We start from the raw sequence: 22,065 nt of genomic DNA, 5'->3' as shown, positions 1-22,065 counted from the left end.
ATTATTTAACAAATAAAATATTATCCTGTGTAGTTTCAACTCAGCATGTCTTTTGATTGTCCTCCAACAGTTGAAGAGCAATTTTTACTGAAAACAAAGTTCATTTTCAAATCATCATGTAAAATTACACAATCATGCCAAGATCTTCTTCTAACTCCTATACAGTCAATGTTTGTAGGATTTCTGGCCTTTGTAGACCTATCAACTCGAGGGTTATTTTCCAGTGAAATGTGGCTGACTTAAAAAGTTTAAACCACTCTTTTATTTGAGTATCACATATAGAATCGTGACCAAAACGTTGTGTATCATAGAGGTTGTCTCTGAAGCAATGTGGTTTCTGATAAATCTTTAATGCAACTCTTTGTTCAAGATTTTTAGTCTTAGTGAAATGTAGTAGCATATGAAACAGAGAACTAAGACTCACTGACTGGGAGGAGCAAAGAGAATGCCTGGTGTGGTCTTGAAAAGGTCTCCACCTCTACCCCTATAATAGGTCTGAGACAGTTGGTTGCAGCCAGCAATGGGAGGTTGGATACTTTTTGGACGAACCTCGTACACATAGATGTGATGCTACAGGTGCTAAATACATATTTTATTCCTATTCCTAATATGATGGCTAATTTGTACTCTCTTATTCTGTTATCTATCTCATAAAAAATATAGCAATGCTAAAAAAATTAAGACTCTAGACCGAAAGCTATTTTTAATTGTTTGAAATATGAAATGATGTAGTTCCACCATACTTTGTGCCAGATTGACCTGGGTAGTCTGCGCAGCCCGGTGTCTCGTCACTCCATACCTCTCAGTCGTCCAGACCAACCCAAGACTGACAGCTCGGTTACCATGTCCAGGTAATATAAAACCTCTCTCCCAACCTTTTGCATAATAACAATCACATACTCCATAATCTTTATACTCCATAAATGACCACATGGTTTGTGATTATTAGTAACTTAAGTATTTAATCCTGTCTTAATTTATGTTTTAGATAACTAAGAGATGTTTATACTAATGTTTATTTGTATATTATTAATTATTTCTCTTCTTCCGTTAAAGGAATGGCTTATATTATATTATAAAAATAATATGCTATATGAGTGGTTGACTTTGTCTATTATATGATTTTTAATTGTACTTAATGACAATAAAAATGTCTTGTTTCTTGTAATTACTTTTTGAAACTCGTTTGCAGGAGAGGTGTGGACGACTACAGCAATATGAGTGTGACCATGAATGAGGAGTGGCGACATATGTTCGGCACCTCGGAGCCTCCATCCTCCTCCAAGCTGTCTGATATTGGCACAAAAACGTACCTAATCTTTTATATGGCATTACAATACTTAACAAGGAAGCATGTTTGTATTCAAATTGAATTTATACAATTTTATTAAATTAGAGATCTTATGAAAAACATTTAATTTATGTCATTGCAAGGCACAAAGATGATACAAAATGCAGAAAGAGATAAAACTGCACCATCTTTACCTTGAAAGTAACTATTCGGAATGACATTCTGTAGTAGCAGATGATACTTCTGTAGATGTTGTATACTCGGACAAATGTAACTGTATTTAAAGACAATTTTTTTTTTATAAAGTACAGAAATACAAGGCGTGTTTTTTTAATTTAGGTCTGTTTGAACATAAGTACACAAAAGGTTATTTCAAAAAAGTAAATTTATTTTCAGAAAGTACATACTTCACTCTATTTTTTGACATAGTTGTGAAGTTTGTTTTAACACTTATCATACAGGGTGCGGCAAAATGATCTGACGGTTTTCGCCACCGTGCTGTAGAGCGAGTAAGTGTTGGGGGGTGGTGGGGATAAGCGCGTTCGGCAGCCCACATGTGGACATTTTCAGTAGCTATGGAGCAGTAGTCGGCTGAGCATCGTGCGTTCGTTGTCGAGGCGTTTTTTAAAAGTGGCGATTCCTGCGTTGCTGTTCAGCGGCAATTCCGTAGACGTTTTAATGTTGGTCCCAGAGGAAGAGTCCCAACTCGTAACACGATTATGTTATGGGTGAGTAACTTCAGAGCTACCGGTTCAGCCTTAAAACGTAAGTCGACTGGACGTCCAAAGTCAGCCCGGACACCAGAGAATATCGATCGAGTGAGAGAAGCGGTGGAAGCCAGTCCTCGGCGGCCGGCCCGTAAACAAACTGCTGCTTTACGCATGTCTGACCGCTCGGTACGACGAATATTGCGTTTCGATCTGCATTTCCACCCATACAAGATGGCTATCGTCCAGCAGTTGAAGACTACTGACTATGCAAATCGGCAAGTTTTTGCAGAGACAATGATTTATTTGACGACTGATGACAAAATTGTCATGATGAGCGACGAGGCGCGTTTTCATCTGGATGGTTATGTCAATAAACAGAACTTTCGCTATTGGTCACCTACAAATCCTGAAGAACTGCATGAACGTCCTCTGCATAGTCCTAAGGTTACTGTGTGGTGTAGTGTAACTGAAAGTTGTGTGATTGGACCATACTTCTTTGAGGAGGGTGGTCGAACCGTGTTACGGTCAATTCGCAACGTTACCTCCTGATGCTGAAAAACTTCCTTCTCTCTGAACTCCAAAGAAATCGTTTAGTACGCCGGAGGCTGTGGTTCCAGCAGGATGGGGCAACTTCACATACGGCCAATGAGGTGATGGACTTCTTGAGAAGTAAGTTTCGTGGCCGAGTCATATCGCGTTTTGGGGACATTGCATGGCCAGCTCGCTCCCCAGACCTTAGCATTTGTGATTTTTTCCTGTGGGAGTTCCCCACAACAAACTCCGCACACTGGTCGAACTAAAAGAAGCCATAAGTCAAGAAATTGCAAACCTGCCTCCTGCAATGTTAGAGGAGGTGTTCGACAGCTTCAGTGCAAGACTTCAAGAATGCTTGTGTAATAATAGACATTGTTTTGAAGGACGTTATCTTCAGGTCTTAAATGTGTGAAATAAGTTGTACTGATGTTATTTCTATTAATTTACATCAACACCCTTATGTAATAACCAATAAATACTTTTTATAACTTTTAATTTTTTGTGTTTTTTTTATTTTAAATACATCAGATCTTTTTACCGCACCTGTATATCATATGTCTCAACCAATTTAAAACACCCTCTTCATAAAAACTTGCTGCCTGCTCTGATAACCAAGAGTTCACTGCTGTTTTCATGTCATCATTGTAACGGTTGCCACTGAGCTGTTGTTTGTGGTGGAGGGAGAAATGATAATTGTTCGGACCAAGATCAGGACTGTAGGGTGGGTGGTCAAAAACTTCCCAGCCAAAACTGTTCAGTACATCGCGGGTCTGACGTGTAGTGTGAGGTCTTGCATTGTCATGGAGAAGAACAATTCTCTTTGTCAGCATGCTGTGTCTTTTGTTTTGAATCACTCTGCACAGCTTTCTCAGGGTTTGGCATTAGGCTTCTGCATTGATAGTGGTTCCTTGTTGCATGATTTTGACCAATAAAACACCATGCCTATTCCAAAACACTGACGCCATGATCTTGTGTGCAACAGTGTGTTTGGGCTTCACCTTTACAGGCGAGTGTGTAGGTCTCCATTCCATGCTCTGTTGCTTTGATTCGGGCTTGATATGCGAAACTCGTTTTATCTCCAGTTATGATCCGACTCAAGAAGCCGTCACCTTCTTCGTGATAACAAGAGGTGACGGAAGAACTTCATTGCACACTTAAATCTTTGGTTTTTGTGGTCCTCTGTTATGAGTTTCGGGACCCAATGGGAGCACATTTTCCTAAACTTTAGATGTTCAGAAACAATGTTGTAAAGCACTGATCTCGACAAGTCATGAAATTCGTTTGAGAGACCTGTTATCATGAATCCTCGCTTCAACTGAAGCCTTATACGTCTGTAACCAAAGAAGGGCAACAGGAGTGATCCTCATCATGGACGTTGTCACGGCCATCTTTGAATTGTCGTACTCACCTTCGCACTTTGCTTTTACTCATAACAGTATCACCATACACCGCGCAAATCGGTTGATGAATTTTTGCAGCAGGCAGGTTCATTGCTGACAAAAACCTTATCACTGAGTGAACCTCACACACGGTGGGTGAGTTGATAGTCTTGAACATTTTGAAAGCACAGAACACAACCGTACAAGTTAGCTACAAAGCTGAAACTGAGCACAGATGTTCCCGGGGCATGCTCGTACACGACGTATGCACTCGTTGCAGTATGTGTGCAAACTACTAGTTTCTACAACAAAACGGACCTTACTTATAAAACACGCTCGTATCAATGTTTTTAAAATGTGGCAAATTATCAAATACTGTGTAATGGCATGTTTTAGAATAGACAATCACATGTTTTTTAAAGACAAGTTTAACTTAATCAGTATTTTGTAATTATATGAGTTTTCAATAAAGTCTTAACTCTTCTTTTTCTTTTTAATTTGTCTTTAAGGGGAGATGATATATATATATATATACATATATATATATCATGTACATATACAGGGTGATTCAAAACTAAACGGCAATCTCTCGGGAGCTTATTCTATAGCTAAAAACAAGTAAAAAAGTTCATATAACCATATGCCCGGAAACGCTTTGTTAGCGAGTTATGCCTAGCGAAAGATTTCGCCCGGATTTCAGAACCCTTGGTGAAGTCAGGCCGTATAAAAATGGTAAAGGTAGTTACAAAGATACAAATACGATTGTTTTTTATGTTTTTATATCTGACAAATTTATTAAAATTCGTCCCAGAGCTGTAAATGCAATACTTTCAGAGATATCTTACTAAAACACAAGAATTGGTGCAAAGAAATAACACATTTTTGTAAGATTACTTCCATAAATGTTAAATAAAGGTCATTTTTTTTCTTAAACAGATTTGTAGAACATTTAATTCTGAAAAGATTCATGTGAATTACTTAGGAAAAAAATTAATAATAGGTATTGAAATTTAGCTTTATTTAAAAATAAAACAGACGCACAAAAATGCATATTCTTATCTGCATAAAATATTAACTAATGTTTAGGTTGTGAGTAACAGCTGATCATTTATTCTAGACTGAACATTAACATAAAATGTATTTACCTTTATAAAACTGTAATAATCACCTATAATAGTTGCTCAAAGTGTCCTCCGTTGTTAGCAATGCACGTTTTCGCACGACGAATCCACTCTTTTCTAGCGCGTTTCATAACGTTTGGAGCATTCTTGATAGTTTCTGCCGCCTCTGTAATGCGATTACGTAACTCCTCTATGGTGTTAATCCGTTTTGAATAAACAATTGACTTCATCCAACCCCATAAGAAAAAGTCTGCTGGCGTGAGGTCAGGAGAACGTGGTGGCCATTTTACTGGTCCATTTCGACCAATCCATTGTCTACCGTATGTATCATTTAAATAGTTTTTCACATCATTAGAAAAATGTGGAGGTGCTCCGTCGTGCATAAACCATGCATTTATTCTGTTTTGAACAGGAATATCTTCCAAGAGGGTAGGCAGGTTTGTTCTTAAAAAATTTAAGTACGCTACTCCATTAAGTCGATTAGGGAGGAAAAATGGACCAATCAAATTATCACCCAGAACACCAAGCCATACATTGACTGAAAATTTATGTTGAAAATGCCTCGTCGCAGTTTCATGTGGGTTGTTGTACGCCCAAGTATGGGTATTACGAAAATTTACAATTCCATTTCTAGTAAAACAGGATTCATCAGTAACGAGAATACGCCGAAGAAAATACTGATGTCGTAAACAATTTCTTCTTAACCAGCGGCAGAACATCTTCCGTTTATTAAGATCTTGCGGTAATAAGTCTTGAACACGTGTTATATGGAATGGGTACAACTGTGCTTCATGAAGTGTCCGCCATACGCTTGACTGGCAAATATTTAACTGACGTGATAATCGTCTGGTGCTTGTGGTTGGTGATAATTCTACAGCATTTATTATTGCTTGTTCATTATTATAGTTCCTTGCGCTACGTTGACGACCAGTATCTATTCGCTTCGGTTTAAAGCTACCAGTTTCTCTAAGTCGTCTCTCCACAGCTTCAAATGTTTTGCGATCAGGTGTTCTTCGATGTGGAAAAGTATCACGATATTCCTGAACTGCAGCTAAACCATTCTTGTTAACTTTGCCGTAAATCAGTATCATGTCCGTATACTCTTCAAACGAATACATACCATTTACATTATCTGCCATTATTTACTAAGATAATTACATACACTTTTATAAAAATATTTAATAAAATATTTAAAAAATAAATATTTCATAAAATATTTAAAAAATAAATATTTAATAAAATATTTTAAAAATAAATATTTAATAAAATATTTTATACACTTGTATAAAATATTTCCAAATAATCACAGGATCTCACAAAATACAATCTTCACACGCCACAATACAAAAACCTCCATAAAGGTTATTCAAATATTACTTCATGAACTTAATTGTTGATCAGCTGATATTGCCAACCTTTGCAAAGAAAATATGACGATAAAAAGTGTTGAATAAATGATCAGCTGTTACTCACAACCTAAACATTAGTTAATATTTTATGCAGATAAGAATATGCATTTTTGTGCGTCTGTTTTATTTTTAAATAAAGCTAAATTTCAATACCTATTATTAATTTTTTTCCTAAGTAATTCACATAAATCTTTTCAGAATTAAATGTTCTACAAATCTGTTTAAGAAAAAAATGACCTTTATTTAACATTTATGGAAGTAATCTTACAAAAATGTGTTATTTCTTTGCACCAATTCTTGTGTTTTACGTAAGATATCTCTGAAAGTATTGCATTTACAGCTCTGGGACGAATTTTAATAAATTTGTCAGATATAAAAACATAAAAAACAATCGTATTTGTATCTTTGTAACTACCTTTACCATTTTTATACGGCCTGACTTCACCAAGGGTTCTGAAATCCGGGCGAAATCTTTCGCTAGGCGTAACTCGCTAACGAAGCGTTTCCGGGCATATGGTTATATGAACTTTTTTACTTGTTTTTAGCTATAGAATAAGCTCCCGAGAGATTGCCGTTTAGTTTTGAATCACCCTGTATACGGTACGAACAAAAATAACATTAAAATACTTCAATATTTTTTAAATTAAATTTGTTGTTATTTTTATTAAACAGAAAATTCAGATATACCATATAAAGGAGTTTGAAAGGAATATGTGATGAAAATTTCAAGGAAATAAATTAAACACTTTGTTTAAAAAAAGTGTTGAACTTTGTTAAAATTTTGAAGTTTTAAATATATATATATATAAAACTTCAAAATTCAGTTTATATATATACATATATATTACTAAATCCTGGAGGTATATAAATTTAATTTTAGGTATAATAGTGTGTTAAAAGAGTCATAACAACATGTCAAGAAGTTTGGTTTATCTGACTGTAGTAGTTTTTAAATAAATAGTACCAAAATATGACAAATTTAACATTAGGTTAAATGTGACAACAGACTCCCATTAATACTAAATTTGGAAAAATCAGTTTGCAACAACAGTTTGACAAATATTTGTCTTAGTTTTAGATTTTAGACAAAAACTGTGTAAAATAATAAATTCATTAAAATATTACATTTCAGTATCTTATTGTAATATACTACATAGACTAAAAAATTAAGTTCTTTGTTAAGCTGTGTGATTTTAAGGCTGCATTCATTTGTATTCTATTACTAGTGTTTTTGCTCATATCACTGTTGTTTGGTGTGCAATTATTCTTGTAAAAGTCATATGTGCTGCGTGAAGTTATGTGGCGTAGTTATACTTGCTTTCAAGTTTCATTGTTGTTATTTTTATTAAACAGAAAATTCAGATATACCATATAAAGGAGTTTGAAACAGGGAACATGCACAGAAGGTGGCTGAGAAGGTCCATGAGCACTTGGGTATGGAAGGTGATGTCCTTTTTCAAATTGTCGAAGTCCCTCAACAGCCTAATACTGTTGACTGTGGAATTTACTTAACAATTTTCACAGACATTCTTATACAACTGATAGGTTGTGGTTCTTTGGACCCACTGGGTAACACAGGCAGCAGATTAGTATGCACAATTCGTCACTCTGACATCTTAACAAAACGCTCCCAACTGGCACTACTCTGGCACAACTATCCACATTTACTGCTGAATTGTCAGACTGTATCTGACATGATGTTTAAGCACTTTGTATCTACCTCTACTGGACCTCAAGCTCAAGTAGGCAATATTGTGGTAAGTGCAAACACAAAGCCTGTGACATTGATCTCTGAAAGTGACAGCAATATGAACGTGAAAGTGACTACATATCAGATGAAAGAAACACAACCAAAAAACCCATGGCAGTTTGAAAGACGGTCAAAGCGTTATAAATTAAAACCCAAACACAAAATATTTGAAAGGGAAACTGCTATCTCAACATCAAATAGCTTCCATGTACTTACTGAAAAAAAATTTACTACAGATAAAGGAAGGAGTCTAATAAAAATAAAAATTATGTATACAAAACTAACACAACAAGTAAAAAAAGGACAAATTATGTTCATGAGTATCGCCATGACAGCAACTATGAACTTTCAATTGACAAAATAAAAGTAGAATTGTACGCTGACAGCCAAGGTAAAGGACTACCAGAGATTATTGGTTCATGCAGTAAGGGAAAGATTTATGTGGATGGAGTAGTTAAATCTGGAGCCGATGTCCAACAGGTCTACAACCAAGCAGCTAAATCTCTACAACGTCCTATAATAATACTTGCAGGAACAAATGATATTTTAAAAGGATCTCCTCAAGTTATTTATAAAAAAATGGAAAATGAATTACAAATTCTGAGTAGGTCTAAGCCAGTGTGTGTAACAACAATCCCCCCTAGACATGATGTACACCATGACAACTCAATACACTATGATCTAGCCCTGACTAATAGTTACATAAGAGAAATTGTTTTAAGAATGGACAATGTTCACCTCATTGATTTGGATTCTTTCCAGCGTTATCACTTCACACGACAGGGTCTGCATTTAAACTATAAAGGAAAGAGAAAACTTGGTTTTATGATAGTTGATTTTGTGAACAGTGTTAATGGAAAAAAACATGAAGTAGACCAAGAAAACTGGGCAACTGGGCCAAGAAAAGTCTTCAGTCATCCACCAAATTCAAGCTCAGAAAGTAAAGGAGGTACTTGGACCAACTCTGTCACTGACGTCACAGACGAGAGCCCCGTACCTGAGGTCAACACTCCGTCATCTTCACAAGTGAAGTGCCGTGAGCAAAATGAGAGCATTGCAAGTGATCGAGTTTCTTTGGTGAATGTCACAAGTGATAATAATCAGTGTCCTTTGGAGCACTCTGTGGGTGTATCGGTCTCGAGTCATTTTTTGGAGGGGGAGAGGAGTCTAATTGTAGAAATTTAATTAGCTTAAGACCAGGTAATTTGCACTTTCGTCATTTTGAAAATTGTTCTAACACATCACGTTTACAAAATAATATTATAAATATAAAATTGCTATTTTTAAACATTCAAGGTCTTAATGGCAAAACCACTGTTCTAGAAACTTTCATACAAAATGAATTGAACCTATATGTCATTTGCTTATCAGAGCATTTTCTTAAACAATCAGTGGTAGCAACTTCATTTCCAAATGGTTTTTACTGTGCTTCTGCTTTCTGTAGAGCAAACCGGATTATAGGAGGAACATTAATATTTGTCCACAATAATTTTCATGCAAGGCCTCTTGATGTTGCAGAATTTTGTATAGAACTTCCTTTTGAAGTAACCGCTGTATTGTTGGATAAATTCAAGTTAATTATTGTGTCATTGTACCATTCAACTGATGGTGACCATAATATTTTTCTCAATAAACTTGAAAATCTTTTATTATATTTAACTCAATGGGCCAATTATACAATAGTTATTGGAGGCGATTTGAACATTAAATTTGATATTACAAAAAACAAACCATCTGTTAAATATTTTTTAAATTTATTAAGGGAGTACAATTTTTATTGTCTGAATCAATCTACCACACGAGGTGCAAATTGCCTTGACAACATTTTTGTCAATTGTGGGCAGAATAGGGTTAACTCTTGTAATATTTTTCGTTTTCCCTTTTCTGATCATGATGGTGTAATGGCTGACCTTAATGTGCTAGATACTCAAGCTCTTTCTCCACCAAATGATAAAAATGGTTTTATTGGAAAAAACATGTACTTACAAATTGTCTTGCCTAAACAAGAAATATGCAACTTAATATCTAGTTTGAATGCTTATGACTGGGAACATTTAATTAACGAAATTAAGTTCACTGACGCTGAACAATCTTTTTGGTCCTTTTTTCAAATTCTTTTAAATAATATAAATTATTACTCAGTTATTAAGAAAAAATCAGTTATAGCTAAAAGCAATTTTAAATATAAATGGTACACTAGTGAATTAAGGAATATGAAAGAAAAGTTGTTATGTTTTGACTCTTTAATCAGAAGTTCTAGGGAGCCTTCGAATGAACTTCTCCAACTTTTTAACCACCTAAAAAAAGAATATAAATTATCTATTAAAAACGCCAAACTTAATCACAACACCAATTATATTAAAACCAGCAACAATAAAAATAAAGCTGCATGGGAAATAATTAAAAGCAAGAGTAAAAGTACACCCCATAGGCTTCAAACTGATATTACTTCAGAAGATTTTAGTAATTTTTTTATTGACTCAATAAAAAAAATTAAAGTGAAAACCGGTACAGTTATTAATAGTAGTTTAAATTCATTAAAAGCTAATTGTATTAATTCATCATTTTTATCATTTAAATCAATCAAGCCATCTGACACAATTGATGCAGCTAAAAGACTAAACAATTCAGATAGTAATGACATCTACAATATATCCAATAATCTGTTAAAGAGATTGATTTATACTTTTGTTGAGCCACTAACACTTTGCTTCAATATGTGTATGAGTCAGGGTATTTTTCCGGAGCAACTGAAGGTGTCCAGAATTTGTCCAGTCTTTAAAAAAGGTCCCTATAATGATCCAAGTAGCTACCGCCCAATTTCGGTCATCCCAGTCTTGTCTAAATTACTAGAACTACTGGTCTATGACCAAATAAGTGACTATTTAGAAGAAAATAAAATTTTAAGTCCATCACAATTTGGTTTCAGAAGAGGTAAATCTACTATTGATGCCATTGACAAGCTAATACGAAATATACTGTCAACTTTTGAAAATAAGGCCTTTGCTCAGGCCACTTTATGTGACCTGAGTAAGGCCTTTGATTGTGTAGAACACAGTACTCTTTTAGCCAAATTAAAGCATTATGGAATTCATGGAAGTGCCCTTGATTTTATAAAATCATACCTCATCAATAGAACACAAAAAGTATACATCAAAGGAAGTTGGTCACAGGAAGTCAAAATAGAGTACGGTGTCCCTCAGGGATCTGTACTTGGACCCTTACTTTTTATCATATATATAAATGATATAACATTGGCTGTTGATGCTAATACGCTTCTCTACGCTGATGACACAACTTTTTTCAATAGTAGTAATAACCTGAATGAACTAAAGAAATTAACCGACACCACAATAAACAAGGCATCAATATGGTTTAAAGAAAACGGTTTTTTAATGAATGAAACTAAAACTCAAAACATTTTGTTTACTTTAAAATCAATTCCTGAAAATAGTTTTAATTTTGAATCAAGTAGTGTAATCAAAATTTTAGGAATTCATATTGATAATAATCTTTCATGGGGACCTCACATTGATTTTCTGTCTACTAAATTATCTAGAATTATTTTTTTATTGAGACGTCTATCTTGCTGCATAAGTGAAAATTATGTTCGGACTGCATATTTTGGATACTTTCAGTCAATTTTGAGATACGGATTAATACTGTGGGGAAATAGTGCTAGAGTTCAGGAAATACTGGTGCTTCAAAAGAAAGCTGTTAGAATTGTTGGTAAAGCTGAATATCTTGATCATTGTAAACCTGTTTTCATTAACCAAGGAATACTTACAATAGTTAATTTATATTTGTTTGACTTATCTGTTTACATTTTAAATAATAAGGACTTAATAAACCATACACAAACACATAATTATAACACACGAAACAAAAATAACATTTTAATTGAATATTGTCGACTGAGCAAATCTTTGAATAGTCATGTTATAATTGGCTTGAAGGTGTATAACAAATTGAAACATTTGATAGAAAAATACCCTCTTAAAATTTATAAAAATAAACTTTATGAATGGCTGTTAAAAAACCCTTTATATAATATTGATGAGTTTTTTTCTATTAACAAAATAGACTTTTAATGATTGTTTTAAGATAAACTCATAATATAACTAGTATAATTATCAACTAGACAATTAATGTCTTATATTGTTATATATATAATATTTATGTATTATACTTATTAAATATTATTTAGAGACAATGCTACTTAGTCTGTAGCTGAATTAGACTTTGTCAATGCATGTAACATGTTTTACGACAAATAAACGAATTTATTATTTATTATTATTATTATTATTCTTTGACTTTTCATGCAATATGAAGTTGTATAATTGCTTGTGACTGTCATTCCAACCATGAGTTTATTTATATTTTCTGCTGCATCAGATTGGTTAAAATAAGTCATAAATTTCCAACACAGCCAAATTAATAAATAATTTATATTAGTTGAGTCAATTATTATATTAATAACAATTATACCAATGAGTATAATTTGATAGGTTGTTATTTTCTTATAGCTAAAAGAATGTGTTATTGTACAATTTTGAAAGAAAAAATACTTTTCAATTTGAGCAAGAAAGTGTATACCATGAATTCTCAGGAACACTACAAATTCTGATTATACAAGAACTATTGTAGGTATCTTTTACAAACCCCTATGAGTATGATGTAAACAAGTTCAGTGCTTGACCTTTCCCACCAGTAATTTTCATCTTTCACAGGCATCTGTTATCAGATTGTGCTAAAAGCACATTCCAGTATAAATAGTTCTTCAATTTATTTATAATAAACAACACTACTGACAAGAAAGTATATCATCATTGTTGACAAAATCAATGTGATTTCAAGTGGCAACTGTTTTATTTTATAAAAATGTGTAATCTGTGTAAAATTACCTTTTGAAAGATGTTTGATATACAGGATACAATCACCATTGATCTGTAATAATCACATTTAATATTATTGTCGTTAGAGAAACTTGACTAATTTTCAATTTTGACGACTTTAGTGAAAGAGGATTAGTTTAAATAAAGTTGACCCGGCTAGAGTAATTTAATGTGGATAAGGGTAACTGTAGCTCACATTACCTAAAAATTCTGGTGTTGGAAAATTTTACTTTTTTATTAATCAACTTTTATATTGTATAATGTTGAAGAATTTGCACTAGGATGATATTCAGCAACAGCCAGATCTTTTCACAGAGAAGTATGGACACTGAGTGTAGCCTGCAGGAACTTACATGGTATAATGTTGCAGAAACTGTACCAGTGTGGTGTCTGGTGATAAACAGATCTCCTCACAGATAAGTAAGGACACTGAGTGTAGCCTGCAGGAACTTACATGGTATAATGTTGCAGAAACTGTACCAGTGTGGGGTCTGGTGATAACCAGATCTCCTCACAGAGAAGTATGGATACTGAATATGGCTTGCAGGAACTTACATGGTATAATGTTGCAGAAATTGTACTACATGGTATAATGTTGCAGACACTGTACCAGTGTGGTGTCTGGTGATAACCAGATCTCCCCACAGAGAAGTATGGACATTGAACATAGCTTGCAGGAACTTACATGGTATAATGTTGCAGAAATTGTTCCAGTGTGGTGTCCAGTGACAGCCAGATCTCCCCACAGATAAGTAAGGACATGAGTGTAGCCTGCAGGAACTTACATGGTATAATGTTGCAGAAACTGTACCAGTGTGGTGTCTGGTGATAACCAGATCTCCCCACAGATAAGTAAGGGCATTGAGTGTAGCCTGCAGGTACTTACATGGTATAATGTTGCAGAAACTGTACCAGTGTGGTGTCTGGTGATAAACAGATCTCTCCACAGAGAAGTAAGGACATTGAGTGTAGCCTGCAGGTACTTACATGGTATAATGTTGCAGAAACTGTACCAGTGTGGGGTCTGGTGATAACCAGATCTCCTCACAGAGAAGTATGGATACTGAATATGGCTTGCAGGAACTTACATGGTATAATGTTGCAGAAATTGTACTACATGGTATAATGTTGCAGACACTGTACCAGTGTGGTGTCTGGTGATAACCAGATCTCCCCACAGAGAAGTATGGATACTGAATATGGCTTGCAGGAACTTACATGGTATAATGTTGCAGAAATTGTACTACATGGTATAATGTTGCAGAAACTGTACCAGTGTGGTGTCTGGTGATAACCAGATCTCCTCACAGAGAAGTATGGATACTGAATATGGCTTGCAGGAACTTACATGGTATAATGTTGCAGAAATTGTACTACATGGTATAATGTTGCAGACACTGTACCAGTGTGGTGTCTGGTGATAACCAGATCTCCCCACAGAGAAGTATGGACATTGAACATAGCTTGCAGGAACTTACATGGTATAATGTTGCAGAAATTGTTCCAGTGTGGTGTCCAGTGACAGCCAGATCTCCCCACAGATAAGTAAGGACATGAGTGTAGCCTGCAGGAACTTACATGGTATAATGTTGCAGAAACTGTACCAGTGTGGTGTCTGGTGATAACCAGATCTCCCCACAGATAAGTAAGGTCATTGAGTGTAGCCTGCAGGTACTTACATGGTATAATGTTGCAGAAACTGTACCAGTGTGGTGTCTGGTGATAAACAGATCTCTCCACAGAGAAGTAAGGACATTGAGTGTAGCCTGCAGGTACTTACATGGTATAATGTTGCAGAAACTGTACCAGTGTGGTGTCTGGTGATAACCAGATCTCTCCACAGAGAAGTATGGACACTGAGTATGGCTTGCAGGGACTTACATGGTAAGATGTTACAGAAATTGTACCAGTGTGGTGTCTAGTGACAGCCAGATCTCCCCACAGATAAGTAAGGTCACTGAGTGTAGCCTACAGGAACTTAAATGGTATAATGTTGCAGAAATTGTACTAGTGTGGTGTCTGGTGATAACCAGATCTCCCCACAGAGAAGTATGGACATTGAACATAGCTTGCAGGAACTTACATAGTATAATGTTGCAGAAATTGCACCAGTGTGGTGTCTGGTGATTGCCAGATCTCCCCACAGAGAAGTATGAACACTGAATATAGCTTGCAGGAACTTACACGGTATAATGTTGCAGAAATTGTACCAGTGTGGTGTCTAGTGATAGCCAGATCTCCCCACAGAGAAGTATGGACACTGAATATAGCTTGCAGGAACGCTCCTACATTCAGTGTGAGTTAAGAATCATTTACCCACATTTTTTTTGTTTTAAGTTCTTGTTATTGCACATTTCACTATGGGTTTACTAATAATTAAAAATTCATGTACTTAAAACCACTGAATTTGCTGCTCATATATTTTAGTTTAAATATGTTTATACATGATATGTACATTTATGTTTGTGTTTACTCTTTACATGTTGTTTTGTTTTAAAAAAAGTGTGTTAGTGTGACTGAATTAATTTTCTGAAGAGCACAAAACTGATGCCAATGCAGTTATGTCTATTGATTAGAATGATAAAACATATGTTTTGTAAGATATAACATTACTGTTGTAAAGATGTCTTTTTATAACTTATTCCGAGAGCCAATGGACATATGGTTTAGGTAGGGTGTCAGACATTGGATTTCGCAGGTTTCAGTGCTGTCAGTGAGAAAAACACTTCTCAGTACTGCCCGCCTTGTACTTTATTAACTCCCTTTGTCATGTGTGATAAATTTTCACAGTTTAGTTGATCAGAGTAATGTAAAAAGGAGGTTGGCCGTATCACTAAAAAAGTAAGATTATAAAATATTTATAGATTTAACCCTTTTGAAACAGTTCATTATTTCAAAAAGAATTTAAAAGTTCCTGGCTGTTTTTAAGTAGGAATATGTTCAGAAAAATAGCTATATTATAAGCAGTACAATACATATCCTTTGTTTATATATATATATATATATATATAAACAAAGCGTTAATGTAATAAAACAATACCAGTGACCATGGGCTGTATGATGGTTGTTCTAAAATTTCGTATCTGGATACTTTTCTTAATTTAAAAAAATTGTTTGCTAAATCTTTTGAAAGTACTCTATGTAAAATAGAAAGTTAATTAATTTCAAAATTTTAGTTAATTGCTGATTTTAAAAATGTATCATTGTAGTGTCTTTAAAGTTCAGCTTGCTAGACTCTTATAAATCAATGTGATTGTAAGTATAAAGTAAGCTGTAATTTTGTATCTTTAGGATCTTGTCATGTTTGATCACAAACAGGGTAGTGTTTATGGGATATAAAAAGAAATTTGAACAAAATAAGTTTGATGCTCAGTGGTTAACATTTCTCCAAATATTTGAATGAATGAAGTGAAGAGAAAACTGACGAGAAAGTGTGAAGAGAAAAAACTTTGCTCACACTGGTGACTTGAATTCAACATGCATTGTTTCTAGATCGATACGCTCCCTGTAAGTTGGAGCTACGGAAGCTGATCAACCGCCGTCAAGAGTTGTATGCAAATGCCACTAAAGCACAAGAGTGGGCTGAACACGAGGCCTGGATTCCTCCCCTCCCCCCACCAGGCTGGAGGCTCAGAGGCACACTGGTTGCTCACCTCCACGAACATAGAGCTGCTGTCAACAGGTCAGGCACTCCTTAGTATATGTAACTTCGGAAATTTGCTATCATTCAGTGAGATGTTCAATCTGATTTCTCTGCCTTAAGTGAATAACTATCTAACACATAACTAAAATATAGGTTAACACTTTGAGGAATAGCGGGAAATCTTTTGCCCACTTTTTTAGTACTTTGTACTTTTCTTTTAACCCTTTGCGGATCGTATTGTTTTGGCGCGCGGGCACCAGCGGGCACGAATTAATTTACGGTCAGCGGCCGCACGAACAGCAATGGTGCGCCACAGTATCGCTCGCTATCGTATACTAGAATATTCAGCTGTGAAGGTATTCATTCAGATGGAACAACGACCTGCTGGGGTATCCGTGATGTAGGAACGATAACACGCGAGCAAGGTTCCGGGGTGGCAGGGATGATGTCTGAATCATAGTCTAAATAAAGCGGCTCGGGCGAAGCGATTACAACATCCGCGCCATTGTCTAGACTAAACCCGTCAATATGTACGTCTGCGTCGTTTAGTTGTGTCACTAACCTCAAAAGTATTATAATAACAACTTAGGAAAACACCCAATCAGAAGCGCTAAAAAGCAGAGAGTAAACTCATATGAATGATTTTTCAACTTCGACATACAACTGCGATCTGTAGGATATTTATAAAACTTTTGAAAACTCTAAACGTAGACCGTTGTTAAACACTCTTAGTAGACAAGTGAAGATGATCACCCGATCTATCAGACATTAAAAGAACTATTTGGAGGGAAATTTAAAAGCAGACCGCTTTTGCGACCTGAGCTCGTCATCATGCCGTTAGGCCCGGCCGCCGCGTGACGAGCCCAGCTCGTCAGTGATCCGCAATGGGTTAATACTGACCAAATTTTGTACTTAGTATAATGTCCCATGTTATTCGATGCAGTCGTCTCATGCCATCTAACTTATGTTCACTTTATGCCAAGATATTGGAACAGGTGTTTATTGTTTATGTTCACTTGTTTCCTTAATTGATAAGACGTTCAGTTTGTCAGTTCACCCTTGTTTCTTAGTCTGTAAGTTGTACCTCAGGAGGGTTTACTTCTTGCTGGTTTATATCCTCCAGTTGAACCTACACTGGGTACAGCAAAAACCGATGTGTCACTTAAATCTGGGCAACCCTATGGATGTCCAGGAGCAGCATATCACTCACCGCAAATGTCAAGGTATTGAGGTACAAGGGTAGATTGGTAAGTCTAGTCTACTGCGGGAGATGACTGTTGGAGTTGGTGGAGCTCTCTAAATGTTAAATGCATTTGCTAGCCTAAACATATGGATGTGCCACCCCCTCCATGCTTTGACTTGAGAGACTGGTACAGAGCTGACCTCCCTTTTTTCAAGGAGGTATGACTGAGATTAATGCTCAAAATCCTTTGGCATGGATCTCGACAGAAGGTGGATCCTACCCCCAACCTTACCCATCAAGAATATCTTGTCTCTCCGGAAGTAGCACAAAGATCCTTTTAGGACTAGGTGCAATTTTAAAGCTTTATGTCCTCATAGAACAAATCAATTTGTCAGTGTTTTATTAATAAAAACATTGCAGATCATATCATTGATATAGATTGTGAACTGAAGTACATTTTTCTTTATATTTTGATAAAAGCTCACTTAATTCTTATGATTTTTTGTTTTATTTTTTAGCAGATAATATTGTAATTGCAAATAATAGGTCTACCATGCATAATAGTGTATGGTTTTTAGATAGAATATAATTTTTTACCTAATTAAGTTAATATTAGTATTTTATCTGTAACAATTAACCCTGGAACTGGCTATCATTTTTCCCAAAATGGCAGGCACTTTTTGGTGATTTTGTAAGGGTTTTGTATTTTAATCACTGCTCATCTATTTTTTAAGATACAAACATTTTAAAAACATCAATGTCTTTAGAAATAAATGTAGTTTCCCAAAAAAATATTAAATATTGAATCATTTCAATGTATTTTTATTTTTTTACTGATTAACATAAAAATATTAGTAAAGAATACATTTTTCTCAAGTGTAAAGCACCCTCTCAGGTAATATGAAATTTTTTAGAATAATTCTAAAATATACAAAAGTTTGCTTATATATCTGAATTACAAATTACAAAAAAAATATTTAGGTAAAAGAAGTTTTTATTGGTACTTTTGAATAATATATCTATAAAAACTACAAAATCTGAAAGAAGTTTGTGTAGCACTATTATGTATACCATTGTAACATTTTGGAATCTATTGGATGAACAAATATTTTTTTTCTAAGAGATAAATATATGTAGAAGATAAAAATATGATATTTATAGAAGTTTACATTGTGTAAGATATTTTTATATGGCAACAAACCTTTTTTTTAATTTTTACAAAAGTCAAAATAGTGAAATAAATGCCTAACTTTTTTAGCTAACAATTTTCTTTTTATCCAAAAATTATTTATATAGATCATATCATTGATATAGATTGTGAACTGAAGTACATTTTTCTTTATATTTTGATAAAAGCTCACTTAATTCTTATGATTTTTTGTTTTATTTTTTAGCAGATAATATTGTAATTTATTGTACATTTATTGAAGTTTACAAAAATGTATAACAATGTATTTTTATCTCTATTATTTTTTTGTTTAAAAAATGAAACAAGCGATGGTCATAGAAATAAAACGCTAATACCTTCAGAAAAAGTAAAAAAAATTATTGTCTAAAATACATGAATATGCTTTTATAATAAATACCTTTGAATAAATTTAAATCAAACATACAAACTGAACCTTAATAATAAAACACTGAAAAAATAATAGAACACTAAAAATAATAAAACACTGAACCTACGTAAACATAGGCTTACTTTCAGTTTCACAAAAATCCAACCTATTCACTAAAACTTAACCTAACCTCTACATTTTTCACTTCACTAATTAAGAAAAACACTAAACAAACTTTTATTTATACACACTAAATAACGAAAAGTCTAAAATATCCAAATAAATAGCAAGCAATACACTAATACTGGCAATGGCGTAATAACAACAGAGAAATCAACAAGCGATGCGTTGTTCTCTAATGGCTGAGTCGGTGATTGTGCCAACAGAACAAAAATAAAATACTAGTTCATAGTCTTCGTTGACGATACTGTTGCTTAGAGCAATTCTTCTTCTTTGTTTTGATATGATTTTCACTATTTCCAGACAACGATAAAGTAACAAAAATAATAAAATGTAATAAAGCTATTTTCGACGCATTAGGCATTTTGGGATTTTACAAAACACGAGCTTTTCAAACGCTTATTTTATAAACATTTATTTTCCTACTGGCTATTGAAAAGATGTTACTGAAAGCCAAGAATACACTGTTTTCAATGACGACACTTACGATCGTGTAGAACGTAAACTCACGGTAGGGAATGGCAATCGGAAATGTGAACATCCAAGTTTAGAATTTTATAATGAAAGATTTAACGTAACTATAGAACGTTTTATGATATATGAAACCTTGGATCTTTATCTTTAGATTTACGTATGTTTTACTTCAAACAAAGTAAAAATAGACTTGCTGTGAGAGATCATATTACGACATAGTTAATGCGTCTAAAATAGCTTAGTGCCATTTTGAAACTGTAGTTAATGCGTCGATAGTCGCTTAAAGCCAGTTGCAGGGTTAAGAAACATAATTTAAATATCATAACACTTACTTGAATAAGTTGTGCTAATGAAAATCACTGATAAGAAAGTGTCACACCCAAAAAATGTGTGAAATATTAGTTGGTTCTAAAAGAGTTAAAATAAATAAATCATACCAATGTGTTGTGAAAAATATGTCAGGAATCACAACAAACATGTGTCTAGTGTGTCAATTCTATACACACTATCTTTAAGGCATGCACTTAATAAAAAACTAAGTATTTAAACTTAAATAATAAACATAGGTTATAGTGCATTTAATAACTAATCACTGACAACTGACCAAGCAATTAATCAATCAATTAAAATTCGCTTTATTTTATACTGTACAATTGGCACATTTAATAGTGTCACATAAATATATAAAACAATATTCTTTAGAAACAAAATAACAATATACAACAACAATAAAAGAAAAATAATAAAATAATAGTAACCATTGGCTTATAGTAAATGGTAATTGTCACAGCAGGAGCAGATAGATACAAGTTGGGGGGAATCAGGGAACAGGTGTGGGCCTCTTTTGGTCCGTTCTAAATATAGTTCTTCTTAATAATGTCTGTAAAAAATCCTGTTACTTTCACAATCCTTCCATCCTTAAAAATAAACTCTATACAAATAATTCAAAGCTTGAACCAAATATCAAATTCCTGACAGATTGATGTGTGTACAGGTTGGTGCCGATAGCAGAAACTCCACTGTTTGCTAGTTGCTCTTCAGATGCCTGCATCCGTATATGGGACTCCGCCAAAATGGAAGGCAGAAACATTGCAAACAGATCTCGCCAGGTACATTGTACAGCTTTCGATGAAAGTTTTCCATGAACTAGAGGAAGAATTTCCTAAAATGATTGACAATGACAAATTAAACCAATTTCATAGTCAAACAAACAAGAAAAGATGTATTTCTATATTTTTTCACTAGAGTAAAACAGTAACATAGGGTTTTTTATCATGGATGATGTATATCAAAACAAATTTTATTCTGATTCTTATCGATTCCAAAATTGTATTGTGCTCAAGATTCTGAATTCTGTACTGTATTTAAAATTCGATACTGTATGATTCCTGTATTATTTGTAACTAAGAATATAATGTACTAAGTGATTTTGTTTTGAATTAAGAATAAAAAATGTACTGACCATTAGGCAATTGTATAATTACAGTAGGTCAATTATACAAAATATTGTGCAGTCAAACTTCTAATATGGTACTCAGTAATAGTGTTTATTCAGAAAAACATACAAGATACAATATTAACCCTAGAGCTGGTATGAAACGAATTTTCGTCGCCAAAGTAGACATGTACAGTTATTGAAATTGTAGGCAATTAAGGTCATATAAATGATTTTTATTTGATATATTCTGGAAGAGCAATAACTATAGTACCGATTTACTGTTCTTACTTTGATTATTGTCTTCTTTGTTTACCGTAAAACATCGTTTATTTTGGACAGCTGACGTGAATGTAGTACGGGTCAACCACATTGTTGTGAAACTGTAAACAAGTACCAGGTTTTGTGTATGAGGTTACGAATCCAATAGTATTTGTTGTTGTTATTATTGTTTTTTTAGCTTTCTTAGGTTATAGTTTTAGTTGTTCAGTATGGGTGAAAA

At 34.2% G+C, this 22,065-nt stretch overlaps 1 protein-coding gene across 1 annotated transcript in view; it reads left to right on the top strand.

Moving 5' to 3' along the window:
- LOC124361126 (phosphoinositide 3-kinase regulatory subunit 4-like) overlaps positions 1 to 22,065 on the top strand; it is a 60,648-nt gene that overhangs the window by 25,454 nt on the left and 13,129 nt on the right. Inside the window, exons 6-10 of the mRNA XM_046815161.1 lie at positions 754 to 851; positions 1,193 to 1,309; positions 15,294 to 15,388; positions 16,585 to 16,774; positions 21,123 to 21,237. Of these exons, the coding sequence (XP_046671117.1) occupies positions 754 to 851; positions 1,193 to 1,309; positions 15,294 to 15,388; positions 16,585 to 16,774; positions 21,123 to 21,237 (615 nt within the window). The remainder of the gene's footprint in view (positions 1 to 753; positions 852 to 1,192; positions 1,310 to 15,293; positions 15,389 to 16,584; positions 16,775 to 21,122; positions 21,238 to 22,065) is intronic.

The sequence above is a fragment of the Homalodisca vitripennis genome, chromosome 4 (genome assembly GCF_021130785.1).
Source record: "Homalodisca vitripennis isolate AUS2020 chromosome 4, UT_GWSS_2.1, whole genome shotgun sequence".
In the NCBI taxonomy this organism is placed as follows: domain Eukaryota; kingdom Metazoa; phylum Arthropoda; class Insecta; order Hemiptera; family Cicadellidae; genus Homalodisca; species Homalodisca vitripennis.
Note: the sequence above shows the minus strand (reverse complement) of the source record. Positions and strands in the feature narration are given on the sequence as shown.